Source organism: Cynocephalus volans, chromosome 2 (genome assembly GCF_027409185.1).
Source record: "Cynocephalus volans isolate mCynVol1 chromosome 2, mCynVol1.pri, whole genome shotgun sequence".
NCBI lineage: Eukaryota > Metazoa > Chordata > Mammalia > Dermoptera > Cynocephalidae > Cynocephalus > Cynocephalus volans.
In genome coordinates this window covers 180917217-180934190 of record NC_084461.1, presented here as the reverse complement: position 1 = coordinate 180934190, position 16974 = coordinate 180917217, and the positions used below count along the sequence as shown (strand labels likewise).

The window sequence follows — 16974 nt, the reverse complement described above, 5'->3', positions numbered from 1 at the left end:
CTAGTAAAAGATTAACAGAAAAAAAAATCAGCATTGGCAAGGGTGCTATATAAGACCAGAATTCTTACACACTATACTCCACTCTAGCATGTTCATATCAAGAGATTTATCCTAAGGAAACAAGTACACATATACATATGTACATGGGTGGACACAAAGCCTTGTTTGAGATAAGGATAAACTGGAATCAACCATCATCAGATTTAACAACAGAGGACTGGCTTTAAAAAATAACATCCAAAAATGGAATATGATGTAGTTGTTAAAAAGCATCATTTAAATGTATAATTTTTAACATGGAAAAATGACAAGTATATAGTATACAAAAGCAGCAGGCTATAAACTGAATAGTTTGTTCCATTTATGTTTTTTTTTTTTTTTTTTAAAGTAACTCAAAAACACACAGAAAATGTTGTGGGAGGAAATAAAAATAGCTATAGTGGTCATTTTCGTATGAAGGGATTATGAATGAATTCAGCCACCACTTACATTTATTTCTTTTAATGACCATGGACTGACTATAATAACTTTTAAATACCTGCTGTATACCAGTGGTTCTTAACTCTTTTTCTAATAAAAGTTATGGACTTTATCCCAGAAAAAGGTACTTGGTTGATTCTGCCTCAATTTCAGGATGCTCATCCAATGCCCCGAAGCCCTCGAGAGGACTCCTCCTGGGCAGCTGTAGTCAGTACATCATCCATCAGTGCAGCCAAGTACAAGAGAGCAGACCACCCCAGTGGATGGACCCAGGACCATCCACGCAGCAGGATGGGAGGGAAATATGATTGCCCTGGAAGACAATTTGGCTGTATTTACCAAAAGCCTTAAAAGGACGCAATGATGACACTTCTAGGGATGGAAGAATGTAAGTAAACGACATAAGCAACATTTCACTGCAATGATTACTGTAGCAGTGAAAACTAGAAATCCAAATACAAGACAAAAAAGGAATGCAGACAAATGTCTGACACAGAAGGACCTTCAAAATACATTAGGTTTTTTTAAATAAAAACACAGACTACAAAGAACAGTATAAACATATGCCACACATCATATATATCTTATTTTTCCCATGTACTTGCATAATGTCAATAGTGAATTTTCTTCGGTGGTGGAATTTTGAGTGTTTAAATCTGTGCGTGTGTGGGTGTGTACAACTCATCTTGGTCCCCTCATTATAATTAACATGCAAAACTTTTATTGTACTCTCCAGTTTTCTTACATTTATCTTTTCTTAATCAGGCTCAAATCAGCTTACACAACAGGATTTCATTTTTGCAAAAACACAAAAGATGCATGTGTATGTGTGGGTACAAACACACAAACAAGATAGAGAGGTCAATACCAAAATATCAGTAGTGAGCATCTTTAAGAATATTATAGTGGATTTATATTCTCTGCTTTATTTCTAAGGTTTCCTATTCTCCAATGAGCATCTATTACTTAATTTAAGAACACATGGACAGTATTTTAAGAGGAAAAATAAATCTAAAAATTTAACACTTCTTTTTTCCTTAAGCTGACTTGAAGAACCCCCCTGGACCTGCCTAATTTGCGTCTTTGGATCTTTAGAGAAAGAGCTGCCACCAGCAGGCACGGTACTAAATGGAAGACCTTGATTTACTACGGGTGCAGGTGGTAAGTTACAAAACAAAATAAAGTTTCTTTTCTATTAAAATTTGGGTTGCTATAGTAGTTTCAGGTCTGTATTCAAAGCCCATTAATGTTCCTAAATAATACTCACTAGGGCTGGGAACAAACCTGCATGAAAATTGGGCAGCTGTTCATATTAAATTTAATAAACTGTGCTTAAGTCCAGTTACAAGATATAAACTCCTCCCAACTGGTGGTTAAGCTACTTCCCAACATCTGGCTACTGTATTAGCCTGTTCTGTGTTGCTATAATAGAATACCTGAAACTGGGTAATTTATAAAGAAAAGAGGTTTATTTGGCTCACGATTCTGGGACAGCTGCATCCTGCCTGGGTCTCAGGCTGCTTCTACTCATGGCGGTAAATGGCAGGCAGCCAGCAGGTACGAGCAGATCACCCAGTGAGAAGAAGCGAGAGAGAGGGAGGTGCCAAGGTCTTTTAAACAAAGAGCTCTCATGAGAAGTGATAGAGCAAGAACTCACTACCCCAAACCCAGAGAGAATATTAATCCATTCATGAAGGATCTGCCTCCATTACTCAAACAGCTCCCAAAACTACCACACTGGGGATCAGATTTCCACATGCATTTTGAGGGAACAACACATCCAAACTCTATCAGCCACTTAGCAAAGAAAACCTTTTTAAGAGTGTAAACTAAGAAACCAATTTAGATGCTGAAACTTCAAAGCTGTTGTATTCACTCTGGCTCAGACCACCTGCCTCCCCCACAGGTGCCAGCAGTGATGACTAAGTCAAGCAGCTGCTTTGGAGGCCCATCTAGCAGGCAGCCTGATTCTGCTCAGTAAGTACTGGACTTGATGTACTGTGTATCCTGCTAGCACTTTTTAAAAGGTAGAAATGACAGAGCCTGATTAGAAAATCTCAACAGTCACTCATCTGTCACTTATTTCCTGCACAGACATGTACAGAAACCATCAGGATGCCCTACACAGTTCCCAGGACAGCCCACAGAAGCGATTCAGCCATTAATAAAACTGAAAGAGAAGATGGTAGTAAAGGAGCCCAAACCAAGAACCTGCTAGAAAATGCCTTGGGAAACTGAGAACATCTCCTTTCCCACAGAAGAGAACAAGCAATCCCTTCCTCAGCATGCAGCCAGTGTGGTCATGAGGCACAGAGAAGGCACCCAACCCAAGAAGAAAGAGGAGCTGCTGAGGTCAAAGCTAAGCTCCACCATAGGCATTTGGGAAAGCCAGACAGATGAACACCATCTCCAGTGCAATGACTGTTCCTCCAGCCAGCCCTACTGATTACTGATTCTGCCTAACAGAAGCCTGCAATTAGAGTTCTGCTGTAACTTAGTTCTTATTAGCTCTTGCTTATTTCCCCATGTGCCACAGTTCTGGAAGAGAAACTGAATTATAAAGAAAGCACACAGTAAAAACTTCATTCGCACATGACCTCACTTTAAATTACCTATTTGATCAAAAGAAAATGCAATAGTCTTCTAAAATATTTTGGTTTCTAGAATATAGATTTCTTAAGCCTAGGGACTAATTTCTTTAAATCTATTAAGTACTATATCAATATGTTCACTCTGGGTATAGTAGAAGAAGGCTGCTGTGAAGGAAGCATTGTTTGAGAATATTAAATTCCATTTCAGCAGTGCTTAACACTGAATTCCTCATAACAGCAGATGATAAATAGTTGATTCAGGAATACCAACTTTTCTTCTATTAGATAACTAAGTTATCTCATGTTCAATAATTTTCAAATATTAATGAGGGAAGATCTCCAAAGCAAGTTGAAAAAGTCAGCAATATTTCAGCTTTATGAACAAAAGATAAACAACTAATATTTCAGAATACAAGAATTATGAAAACAGACTGAAGTCCCTCAAAAGGATAATTTCCCTGTTATCTGGAAATGTAGGCATTAATTCTTAACTTTTGGGGGGCAGAGGAGTTGGGGGGGGTGTGCTGTCCATGAGCCTATAATAATCTGATAAAATCTTTCTCCCTTGGAAAACACACACAAAATTTTACATAAAAAATTCGAAGGGTTCAAGGGTTCAAGCCTATTAATAGACCTGAGGTTAAAAATTGTAAGGTGGAATTCTCATTCTTGAGAATTATATAGCACCTTTAATTTGTGAAAATTCAACTATTCAGCAATCAATATCTAAATCTAAATCAGTAGACAGAGAGCAAGCCTCTTTTAATTCAATCCAAAAGTCAATTTTCAGAGCACTTCAGTGGTTCCAGTTCTAGAAGAAAAAATGACATATCCTCAAATTTTTTTTTTAATTTGCGTAATGAAAAATTAGAAAAGTGAAGAATAATCAGTGTTTTCAAATAATTGATCCATGTTCTCTTTTAGATCACATGCACTTCCTGAACACCACGAGGCAGGCTCAGGTGCAATCACTACATTCTGAATTGCCCACAACTGCGGAAGTCAGATTTGAGCAGAAACAGCTTCTTACCAGCAGCAAAGGCAGAGCACATTACAAAGAACATCCCAACAGCGATCCTTTTCAAGGATGATGGGAGCAAGCCATTCCTTTTCAAAATGGGATCAACCACTTTGTCCTTCAAAGGTATGAGCAGGAGGATGAGCACAGCATCAAACATGGTCAGCCAGGCTGCCGGGAACTGGAGTTTAAAATACATGGGCATGTGTTTATTCCCCACAGTAGGAATACTCACTTATTTGATAGCAAATATCTAAACAGAGAACCTCAATTGAAGATGAGTTCCTTTCCACAAAGCATAAACTCCTAAAAAAAGAATTCCAGTTTCAAGACATTGGAACTGGAAAAAGACATTCTAAGTGAATCTGCATTTATTTTTCTGTGTTGGAGGGAAAGAGAAAATCAGGTGAAAATACTAACTAATGCTGGATTGCTATTAGTCCACTTTATCCAGTTAATGATATAACCAATGGAAAAATATTCTCTAAAATAAGTAAAAACTCAATTTCAGTAATAATGTTTTTAGTTTGTGCTAACTGCTAACATTTATAGAACATCTACAGTTGGTACAAGGAATCCATCTATTGCATAAACCCCAAGTGACAATTTCCAGATCATTTCAATTGTTCTTACCGTATGAGGAGTGGTTGTAATACTTGTAATTTCTGGGATCTTCAAATGAAGACTCTGTAATACATATGTTGTCTGCATCTGGGTGAAAAAGCAGCAGCATCATTATATGTGAGCCAAGTGTGCTTCTCACATACTCTAAGCACAACACCCACCCTGACCTAGACTGTGATGAGACACAGCAACAAATCCCACAACAGACAATGGATCAGGTTTGGAAATGGACAAGTCATCATAATTACTAAAAGTCATCATAAAAGTCCTCTGGAGATCAATTTTGAAAAACCACCAGTTATATAAATGAGAAATTAAATTAAGAGGAGGGACATGGAAAACCAGAAGCATACCAGTTCTCAGCTTCTTTTTTGGAAAGATTTTCAAAATATTTAAAGCAGCCAAAATTCATAATTAAAGACAAAAATTCCAAGACCCTACACTCATGGAAAAAAAATCACCAAGCCCTATGTACTTTAGTCATGGCCAAAACAAGTGCCAGGGTAAAGCTTGATAGGAAGATAAAGGAAATTAAACCTGTTTGTCACCACTCACTTGGAAATACACTGTCCAGTAAGGTATCAAAGCCAAGAAAACAGGGACAATCTTGACCAGAGCTTTCACATCTTCCACTTTATCTTCTGTAAATGGCCCTCCACGAGACATCTTACATGAATCAAACAGACTTTGTTTAGAAGATTGCTGAAAGACTCCAATGCCTTCACTTTGGGAAATAAAATGAAGGAATTAGTTTTCTTCCACTCCCAGCAATCAATTATTTGGTAACAAATCAAGTTTGGAGGTAGAAAACCAGCTGTTTTAAACTTGCTTTAACTCATCCTATTACTTACTAATTGTACACACTAAATATAACTACCTATATTATTTCTAAATGTTGCAAAATGTACTGAACAGCTGACAAAAGGACTTTCTCTGTGAGGCTGGCCAGTTAGCTCACTTAGTTAAATCACAGTGTTGTAACAACAAAGTCAAGGAAGGATTTGGATCCCCATACCAGCCAGGTGTCTCCCTTTCCAAAAGGGCAATTGTGGCTACAGTAATTTTAATGAAGCTAGGAAGATGTAGTATAATTATAGTCCAAATTGTGGCTGATCTTAGCCCCTGCTTTACACTACTCAGAAATCCCTGTGTTGAGGAAAGCCTTCAGCTTCAACTGAAGCTGGGAACCACATCAGATACATCATTGGATTAATATTTGGGAAAAAAAAAATTGCACTGGATTGTTTGGATTTTTAAAGAACTAATTTATCAGATATCAAGACCAATACCAATGCTGTTCAATAAAACCATTCTGAGTTGTTTTAATTTAGTCGCTGGTACGACTACAAGGGAGGGTTCCATCCTAGCAGGGAGAGCACTATCTTTCTACTCAGGTGAAAGAGCTGAGGGGAAGGAGCAATGCTGGCAGTCAAGATGGTCATGACAGTCACAGATAATGACAAAACCAAGAGCAGGTCACACGAAGTGCTCAGTGTGCCCTGCTCTATAATGCTCCCTCATTAATCCTGGCCATACCCCTACGAGGTACTCAAATACTCTTACTGGCCCTGTTTCACAGAGGAGGAACCCAGCGCACAAAGAGGATAAGAAATGTGCCCAAGGTAATGAAGCTAGAAGAGTTGGAGTTGGGACTGGGACCCAGGCTGCCTCGGCTTTAGAGCCTTAGCTGACCACTGCTGATACCACTGCCCCTCTGCTCCCCACCCACACGCATTGCTCTCACATCTGCCGGCCACCGTCAAGAACACGAGCCTATTGTCCTAACAAGACTCACTTACACAACCTGGCCCTGTCTTATTATTTATAAAATGAACAGGTCCCACTACATAGCTCCAAGATCTTTCTCAGCTCCAAACCACTCTAAGGGAGGAACATGCACTAAGGATTTCAGGAGCAAAACAGGAAAAAAAAAAAAAAAGCAATAATTGCATATTGTTCTCTAAAATGAGAAATGCCTGGAGATAATTAATTACCATTAAGAGCGTGTCCAATTCTGGGACTTGGACGGAAATCTCATTTGTCTGCTTTTCAGTTTATAAATTTGTGTCTCATTTTACTAAATTGCCACTATTTAAAATTATTTTCAGGTTATAAAGCTGATGTTTTAAACCTGGACTTTCAGAGTGGGAGAAAATAAAAAAGCTGAGAACTGTAATTAATATCTTTGCCAAATTTTGGTCCAAAAGCCTAAATTCAATTCAACAAATATTTACTGAGTACCTATTATATGCCCAGTACTGGTCTAACTAACTAAGTTTTGGGATACAAAAACACATTTTTAAGGGATACAAGGATACATTTTTAAAGTATACGGTTCCTGTCCTCACGGAACTGAGTCTGGTAGGGGAAAAAAAAAAAAAAAAACACTCAAAAGCAAAACTGTAATTTTCAAAGATATTACTCATATTTCTATTTGAAAATAAACATAACTTCTCAAAGTTACTTTTTTTCCCGAAAAGGAAATTTAGAGTCTTTATGTACCTAATATAGATACTACCAGTGATTTACCGCATTACACTAAATATGTTTCTCTAAAAATATTTAAACGCCAAATTACAAACCCATTTTCACACAAAGAATCATTCACAAAGGTTAGTGGTTATATTATTTTTTCTTTATACCGTTAAAACATCTTAAAAACTGCTAAGTCAATATGCATCTAAAACTTTACCTATTTCATACATATTGTTAGTGTACTATTTTGAACACAGGAGGTTCCAACACAGAGACACAGACACAAATGACATCGGAACACAGACAAGAACCCATGAACAAGAGCTCCTCCCCTGAAAGTTTGTGTGCTCCAGTTTCAAGATGCCCGTGCCCCCGACTCTCTGCAATGGGTGCATGCATATGTATGTGTTCTCCACGGAAGACAGTCCATTAGTTCTCAAATTTTCAACTCAAAGAGGCGCATACCTCATTTCAACTCCAGTTTGATGACCTGAACAAACACACCTTAATTTCTCACTTTATAATAAGCAGAAAATCATCTTCAAAGCACAGGTCAACCTAGGCCAGAAACTGAGACTGGGCCAGATGAAATTACGTGCCACAATCATGGAAATACCAGCTGTGTGTATGTTGTGCTTCCTCAGGCTTCTGACGCCTGCCTCCTCTACGACATCCTTGTCACAGCAGCTACCACTGACTAGGCCCTCATCCTGCGCCAGGCATTCTGAGGGCCTTCCACACATTCGCCTTCCTCAGGCCTTATGGAAATCCTATGAGATCAGTCCCTCTCCATTGTTCAAAATGGAAAAGTAGGCTTGGCAAAGGTCAGTAACCTGATCAAGGTCACAGAACCAGTTCAAACCAAGAGCACAGTTTGGAAATTCTTTAGAGCATCAAGTTTTCTGCAAGCTAGTCTTTTTTTTTTCCTTTTTTCTTTTTCTGGCTTATTTTTGATCAAAAAAACAGGGTTTTAAATAAAAGTAACTCCAAACCTTCTTCACTTCTTCATCATGCCTTTTGTATGTTAAAACCCCAAAACATCCTCAAAGCAATACCGTTCTCTTGCAGAAATGTTTACCAGGTATCACCCACACAGTTGCACTGAAACTTTAAGGGTTGCTCCTGAGAGAGGTTGTATTTTGCAATGGGTATTTAACCCATAGAATAAATATCCAGAATCTGAAACACTGCTTTTGTCTAATCAAAATAAGGCCCTGGCAAAAGACTAGTGTCTCCTGCTGAGGCAGGGCTACTTGGTCTCACCATGTGTACTTTTGAACTGAATCTGAATGCCACAATGACTCACCAGCATTTCCGGTAGTTCAGCTAGGATGGTTAGGAAATCTGTCAAAACACACAAGGGAAAGCTAAAGAAATCAGAGACGTTTAGACAAGAGCAAAGAAGCAGGCCCATAAGAGCTATTTTGGGGCAGCTTCAAATCTGCCATGTGGAAGGAATATTAGACACATTCATTATGACTCCAAGTACATAAATAAGACAAACACAGAAAAGCCACAGTGAGGTAAATGTGCAAGTCTGCCTGCAGAAGAACATTCCAGCTTCCACTGCCCCCAACAATGGGGTGCGCTGCCCAGAGACAGGAAGCTCCAATAGCTGCATGGTCAAAGTCCTGCTCAGCAACTATCAGAAATTCCTAAATTAATCAGAATACTCCCTGAGGGGACTGACTACAAAGGGTCCCAGGGACTGGTGGTTACGCAATTTAAATAAGTTTGCCATAATTCACAGAACTATACAGCTAAAAGGGTTGAATTTTACTACATGTAAAAAAGCAGCATCTTACTTTTTAAAGAGTATAGATAGGTACCAACAAAATGAGCAATTGCTTAGTTTTTCATTCAAATGTATTTCAAAGCTTTTTAAAATAAAGAAATATGTACAAAGCATGTACTACTCTGTCTCCTCTATGCCCTCTGCAAATTTCTATCTTTATAATCTTCCACCAAGCAGCCAGGACCTTCCATCTGTTCTAGCAGAGGAGGAAGTTCAATATGGAGGTTAAAAGCATGAGCTCCACTGGCCTGTCTTTAAGATGGGGGACAATAGCACACCCACCTCCTCCAGAGTATGCAAGGTTAAAAGAGATAAGACACGTAAACCACTAAGCCCAGTGCCCAGCACACAGTAAGCACACTACGGACATAAGCTAGTGTTTTAATTATAGTCATTGGTAAGTCATGTCAAACTGAGCTTGTGAGAATTAAGAACTTACCCACTACTCTGGCGTTCTCTGCTTCGCTTCTGTGAACAGCATGAATATGTCAATATTTTGAATACCTCAGTGAAGGCGCTGCCATCAGGAGGCTTGGTGATGAAGAAGCTCTGGCCACAGAGGAAGACCACGAAAGCAATGCCGACACAGACAGTGGGGATCAGGTAACCAGTTACAAAGCTCACGTTCTGCTGAATATAGGCAATGCCTCCTAATGAAATGATTGCTCCCAAATTAATGCTCCAATAAAACCAATTAAAAAATCTCCTAGTGGCTTCTGGACCTCGATCTTTAACCTAAAATAATAGAGAGGAAAAACACTTGAAAACTTGTCAAGGGTGAAAAGCAGATATAATCAAGTGATTAAAATTACTGTTGTCATCACAGTCTATAAGAATTGCAGCATAATCAAAATGGTGTTCACAGTTACATTCAAGGGCCTCCTTACAAAGAAGTATCCCACACTTTTAATTACCACAGATGCTGGGTAATGTTTCTCTAATTATGCTAAATTCTAAATATGTAGATCATCTTCCTTGGTGGCCCACCTGGAATGCTCCTTAAAAACAGATTCATGGGACTCACATGCCAGACCTACTGAATCATCATCTCTGGGTTTGGGGCCCAGGTATTTGCATTTTAATCAGCTTTCCAGGTACTTCTATTCACAGGTAATTTTTAGAACCACTGATATGTAGCTCCACCTGTTCCTGAGTTAAATATGAGTGTCATGAGGCACAGAGTAAACACACTTAGGACCCACAGAGAAAGACTGCAGGTAACATTTGCTTAAGGGGGCCAGGGCCACCCCTACTGTATCTGGTCTCCTGAGAATCAGAGATCTTGATAAACCTGAAGCACAGAGGAAATTACAGACTAAAGCTAAAACGACACCCATTTTTAGATTAGAAAGGCTATCAATGTAATCACGAGAAATTCTGATAAGGGTAATGATTCCTGAAAGCTTCAAAAATCAAAAACTTTCTAGACTCAGACAAACATGAGCACTCAAGGTACCACATGCAATGTCCAGGCTTATTCCCTCCACAAGACTACCTGAGTGCAACCATGACATCGGAAGTTCATATGGGGGTAGGTACACTGTGAGCCTTCTCTTCCCACCTGGATTTTACATCTGAATGGACAATGTAAGAATGAGCCCTGCACTAGCCGAAGATACTTCTAGAGAGTTTCATTTCATAAGATTTTTCTAGCAAACTTACTTGCTAAATGCTGATGCCGGATTTCACACAAAGACTATCTATCTTTGCTGTCTTAAGAACTTCTACAGTCTCATCCTTAAGTTACAGGTTATGAAAAGGTTAGAAAATTCCATTCCAGTAACACATCTGGTTTCTGATCCACAGAGCAATCTCCTCTACTGAATAAGAACTTTTAAATAACTCCGAAACAACCAATTATGATATGCAATAAGCATCTTTTTAGCAATCATATTATTTGATACAATATTTTAAGCTCTATTTTTTAATATCAGAGATGTAAAATATATAATCAAAATTGTGTGCTCCTCAAAATTTATCTTTTTTAAGTCCAAATGATTAAGCATGGCTATTGTGCTGAAAAGTAATATGCTTGAATTAATTATCTGGTAACAACCATCTCTAATTGAAAATCCGAGTTTTAAATAAATCACATGTTCTCAAGAGTTTAAACTTTTCTCCAATCCACATCAGCGCTAAACAGAGCTCCTAGACCAAATGCAGGCATCGTCACTGAAGAAAGTTTGTACTGAGAATGTATTATACTTCTAAGGCAGGCAGTTCTTCACCAGGACACAACGCATTTAAATGTTACTAAATAGTGGGCACTAACACTCATGGTACAATGGACACAGATCAGGAGAAAAAAAAATGTGAACAGGGAAATGGTTACAGAGAAAACATAACTAAAACTGTAAAAAAAGAGAGGTAATTGTTTTGACAAGCTTAAAAGGGAGGAGGCCAGTAAGCATAATGTCTAAACTTAAAAGACAATTTACATATTGAATTGAAATGCACTAGGGGCCTTTCCATCACGCACTGTAGTACTGCACACATCTTCCCATGTCCTCAGACTTATCTCCTCTTCAAATGAAGCATGAAAAAATGAACATTCGATTAGTCTACTGAAATCCTAACCTTACAATTCCATGCATCTTCATGTCCTGTGTAGACGTGATTAATTTATTTCAACTTCCAAGGGTAATCATCAAAATTGCTTTATAAACTGAAGACTAAGGCCTAAATAACCACATACCAGCCATTTTTGTAACAGAGGGGAAGCTGGCTGCTATAAAGGGCACATCACATGCTTTCATTCCCTGGGCAGACAAGCCCCATCACAGCAGCTGCATTACATCATCATGTGTACAGCTGCCACATGCTCTATCAGGGTAAACAAGCTTTTCATTTGACTGGTCAGAAGATGCCACCAAAATCAATTCGGAGAAGTACAGCAAACAGAACTGTATATGTCGAGTTAAGCAGCTGACCTTTTTCCTCTAGAAAAAAAATGTATTATTTGCTCTGTTAATCTATAAGTTTTTCTTCTTTCAGGTCACCATTTCAAATAATCAATTCATCAAGAATGCTCATCACCTTTGAAAAAAGGTTAAGCACTAGAGGAAGATAGGGGGCTGACATGATTTACATCAAAATATGTCACACTTGGACTCATGGCTTATACGTCCTCTTTCATAAAGCCAACCAAGGCCTCCTTCCCAAAGCTATTGAGTCTGACCCCATTCACCACTCCAGTGTTTCCCAGACGTGAGTGATAGGGAAGTATAAAAAATACCCTAAAAATGCAAATACGATTCCTCTAAGTGAGAAGGGCCACAACAGAACAAACCAACCCCACCCTGGAGAACAGCAGAGCATGCTTCATGCCTGGAGACCCCAGGCCTCCCTCTATGAAATAGCCAGCACCTCCAGGACAAGGACAACCTTTGAAATCTCTCTCAACGAACAGTTTGCACCGAGCATGGAACAAGCACTCTGGCATAAGGGTACTAATGTTTTCCCCCAGTTTTTCCCTTGAGATACAATTCACATACCATAAAGTTCACCCTTTAAAACTGTACAACTCAGGGCTGGCTGGTGAGCTCACTCAGTAGAGCGTGGTGCTGGTAACATCAAGGTCAAGGGTTCAAATTACCATACTGGCCAGGAACTGCACAAACTGCAATTCAATGGTCTTTAGTATACTGAGAGTTGTAAAATCATGGCTACCATCCAATTTCACAACATTTTCATCACGTCAACAGGAAATCCCGCACCCTTTAACAGTCACTCCCATGGCCCCTCTCCTAGCCCCTAGAAACCTCCAATCTGCATTCTGTCTCTTCTGGACATTCCATGTAAAGGGAATTATACAAGGGAGACTTTTGTGTCTGACTTTCTTCAATTAGTATAATGTTTTCAAGGTTCCTCAGTACTTAATTTCTTTCCTATGGCTGAATAATATTCCACATGGATATACTACATTTAGTTTATATACTCATCACTTCATGGACATCCCAACTTTCCATTTAAAAAAATTTCAAACTTGTAGAAATGTTGTAAGAATCATAAAATGTACACTTCTATACCTTTCACTTAGATCCTTAGAACTCTTTTTTTCTGTATATAAAAAACATTTGGCTGAATTATTTGAAAATCAGTTGTGGCATTATGTATTTCATCCCCAAGATTTTATCATGAATCTCCTAAAAATAAGGGCATTCTTCCACATGACCACAATACCTTCACCACACCCAAGAAACATAACATCAACACATTATTATCTAACACATGGTCTACAGTCAAATTATGACATTGCATCTGGTTGTCTGGCCTAATATTCACTCACCCAGAATGGTCTCCTTTTTTCTACTACAGTGCTACGTTTAAAGAGATTAGGCCAGTTACCTTGTAGAACAGGGCACATTTCTTTTTAATTTCCACATTTAAATTATGGATCAAAGGAGTGCATTCTGTCAGATTCATTCAAGATAACCTCTACAGGAAAATTTATTTTTTTAAGCAATATTAATTATTTGTGTATTATTTACAGGGAGAGCACTTTTAAGTCAGACTGCCTGGCTCCAAAACTGGCTCTCCTACCCAACTGCTGTACAACCCTGGGTGAGTCAAACCCTCTAGGCCTACGATCCCTATACAACAGGCATAATTACAGTACATAAACCACAAACTGTTGTGAGGCACACTATAATGGGCCTCATCTTTAAAAGATGAAGGTCTGTGCTACCAGCCCTGCGCCTTCCCTGAAGGCCTGTAATCCAGTGGTACCCTGAGGCCAGGGCCATGAGTCTGGGCCTTTAGACCCAACTCTGCGGAACCATCAGAGAATACACACATTCAGCCCTTCTTAGTGCAGTAGTTCAAGTACGGATTAAGAAATCAGAACTGGAATAAAAGCCTGGGTCGACCACCCTTTACCTAGAGGACAACAAGAAAATCATCACTGTGCGTCTCTGTTTCCTCATCTATAAAATGGATATGACTCATGTGAGGTTCAAATAAGGTCAAGCACGTAAAGCACATGCTGTTGTACGAAGAACATGGTTCAGAATTCAGTACACCAGACAACTATTATTTTTCACATCATTATAAGGTATCTCCTTACTCTAATGAATGGCCTTGTACAGGCACGGTTAGAACTCAAATTCAAAACAAAAGGTATTTGAATCCCGGCTCAGTCACGTACAGGCTGTGTAACTTCAGGCAAATGATTTAGTCTCCCAAGCCTCAGTTTCCTCATCTGTAAAATGTGCACTATAAAAGCAGAGGTGTCATAAGGATTAATAAAGTACTTAACACAGTGCCCGGTGCATGGTAAGCCCTCAGTAAATGTTACAAGGGAAAGGCACTCACATGGTTTAATGCATAATAAACCTAGGAGTTATCTTTCCTATTGTTCACATATAACCCACCAGACCAGCAATTCCCACCCACTCTGCTTCCACAATGTATCTTAAATCCACCCACTTCGTTCCATGTCCACTGCCTTTACTCTAGTCCAAGCCTCTCTCTCTCTCTCTCACCTGGCTAGATGTAACAGACCTACCTGGTATCCCTGTTGTCACCCCTTTCCACACAACCCATTCTCTACAGCAGATATCCGCACACTTTTTCTCTGAGGGGCAGGTAGTTAATTTAAACATTTCAGGTTTTATGAGACATTTGATCTGTCACAACGACTCAGTTCTTCCACTGTCTAGTGAAAGCAGTCCTGGCATAGAAAATATGTAAGCAGGAATGGGGAGGGCTGTATAGAGCTTTATTTACGGAGACTGACTTCTGAATATCCTACAATCTTCACTTCTCACAAAATATTCTATTTGCTTCCAACCACTTAAAAATGTCAAGAACCACTCTTAGCATGTGAATCCGAAAAAAACAGGAAGTAAACCTGATGTGGCACCCAGGCCGTGGTCACCAGACATCTGCTCTACACAAAACATAAGTCATATCACTACCCTGCTCAAACCCCATAAAAGCTTCCTACTGTACTCAAAACAGATCTCAAACTCTTTAACACCCCGCACATGATCCGTCCCCGATTACTTCTCCCACTCCTTTTAATTTTCTGAAAAGATCTGCGTTTCCCATTGCTCTTAAAATCTCCTATTCTGCATATAACACTTATTAATCATTTCCTTTCCCCTCCCGAAGATCAGGAGCGGTTCCTCCCTCATTTCTTGGCGTTCATGGTTGCAAAGGAGGAGCTTGGTGCTAACTTGATTCAAACTCCTTTGCATCTGGCCTTTCCTACAAACCCCACCCCCAAACTCCCTTAAAATAACAAAGACTGAATACGCCGCTCTTTGTAAACGAAGAAGCTACAAGTAACCTGGGTGCCTTCCCTTCGCTTCCTGGCCCCAGGGCCTTTGCACTTGCTTATCCTCCTGCCTGGAAAGCTCTTTCAGCGACTGCTACCTCTTCTATCCTTCAAGTCCCAACTCCAGCAGCTCCTCCAAAGAGACGAGGCCTATTTTCTTTAAAGCCACAGTGTCCATCCCTCTGTATGCGGATCCACCCACCCCGCCCTAGGCGGACCCCTTCCCAGCACCTATCATACCTGTCCTCCATACTACCTTTATCCACCTGCTCGCGGGCTTCTTCCTCACGCCGGGCAGGCGGCCCCTGTCCCTGTCCTGCGGCACGTGAAAGAGGGCGGGGCGCGCGACTCACCTGGTCGGCGCCGAAGGGTGTAATGTTGGCCTTGACGGTGGCCACGCCGAGCCCCACAAGCACTAGCCCTGCGAAGGTGGCGGGCGCGCAGTGGCGGGTAGCTGCCTCCGGGCAGGCCGCGCTGCCGTTGGCGGAGGACGCTGAGCAGTTGAGCACGCGCGCCGGGCGCAGGGCCCCGCAGAGAGCGACGCGCGGGGCGGGCGCGGCCAGCAGCGGGAAGGCCAGCATGCCCAGCAGGTACAGCGCCAGGCTGAGCAGGATAGCGCGCGCCCGGCCGAGCCACGCGTCGGCCAGCCAACCGCCGAACGGCGAGCCTAGGTAGGTGAGGCCCATGAAAAGCAGCAGCGCCTGGCTGGCCTGCGCGCCCTCCCAGAAGAACGGCGCCCCGTTCAGGAACAGCACCAGGTTGGACGTTATGCCGTAGAAGGCAGCTCGCTCCAGCAGCTCGGTCAGCAGCACTGCCCCGCACGCCACGCGCCGGCCCGCGAACGCCGCCGCCAGCCGCGCGCCCAGCAGCGGCGCCCGCTCGCCCGCGCCCTCCATGCGCCGCAGCGGTCGCAGCCGCCCGCCGACCGACGCTCCCACAAGCCCTCGCTGCCGCCCTTCTCGCGAGACTGACGGCCAAGCCCGGGCGTCCCCATTGGGCGGGCTCGCCGCCGCTCAGCACGCCAGACGCGGGCTTCTGGTCCCGCCCCGGAAGCCCGAGGAGGCGGCGGCCCAGCTGTCCTGGTCAGTTCTTGCCGAGTGCGGGGCGGTGGCTTTACTGCCCAGGCGGTGTTAGAGGAATCAGAGCCTGGCGCTCCGAGGCGTCCATCCTGCACCGGCGCCTAAAGGGCAGCTAAACCCTCGCTTCCGGCGGTGACCGCTCTTTAGGCTGATGCACTGAGGCTGGCCCCTTTTGCCCCTGCCCCCAGCCTCCGCGGCCTTCTTTCTGTCCTGAGACAGGTCTTCTTAACCCGTGCATTGTTGACATTTGGAGCCGGGTGGTTCTTGAATGCGGGACTGTCCTGTGCATTGCAGGACGTTTAGCAGCCTCCCTGGCCTCTGCTATCCACCAGGTGCCAGTTCCACCCCCTCCATCACTGGTGGTGACCACCGAAAATGTCTGCAAGCGTTGCCAAAGGACCCCTGGTGGGAGGGGGAGGGCAAACTTGCCCTGCCACTGAGAACCACTGGCCTAGAAAAAGCCAAACTCTAGCCTGTCTCAGGCTTTTTTCCAATATACCTGTACTACAGGTCAAGTATATTCCTCAAAAGTTCATGTACTGAAAAGTTGACCCTCATTGCAACAGTGTTAAGAGGGTGGGAAATCCTATTGTGGTATTTGAAAGGTGGGGCCTTTATGAGGTGATTAGATT

At 41.7% G+C, this 16974-nt stretch overlaps 1 protein-coding gene across 1 annotated transcript in view; it reads right to left on the bottom strand.

The window, feature by feature from the left end:
* Window positions 1-16159, bottom strand: part of SLC15A4 (solute carrier family 15 member 4) — a 35088-nt gene extending 18929 nt beyond the window's left edge. Inside the window, exons 1-5 of the mRNA XM_063086290.1 lie at window positions 15617-16159; window positions 9423-9718; window positions 5269-5437; window positions 4723-4800; window positions 4102-4270 (exon numbers count right to left, since the gene is read on the bottom strand). Of these exons, the coding sequence (XP_062942360.1) occupies window positions 4102-4270; window positions 4723-4800; window positions 5269-5437; window positions 9423-9718; window positions 15617-16159 (1255 nt within the window). The remainder of the gene's footprint in view (window positions 1-4101; window positions 4271-4722; window positions 4801-5268; window positions 5438-9422; window positions 9719-15616) is intronic.
* Between the last annotated feature and the right edge of the window lie 815 nt (window positions 16160-16974).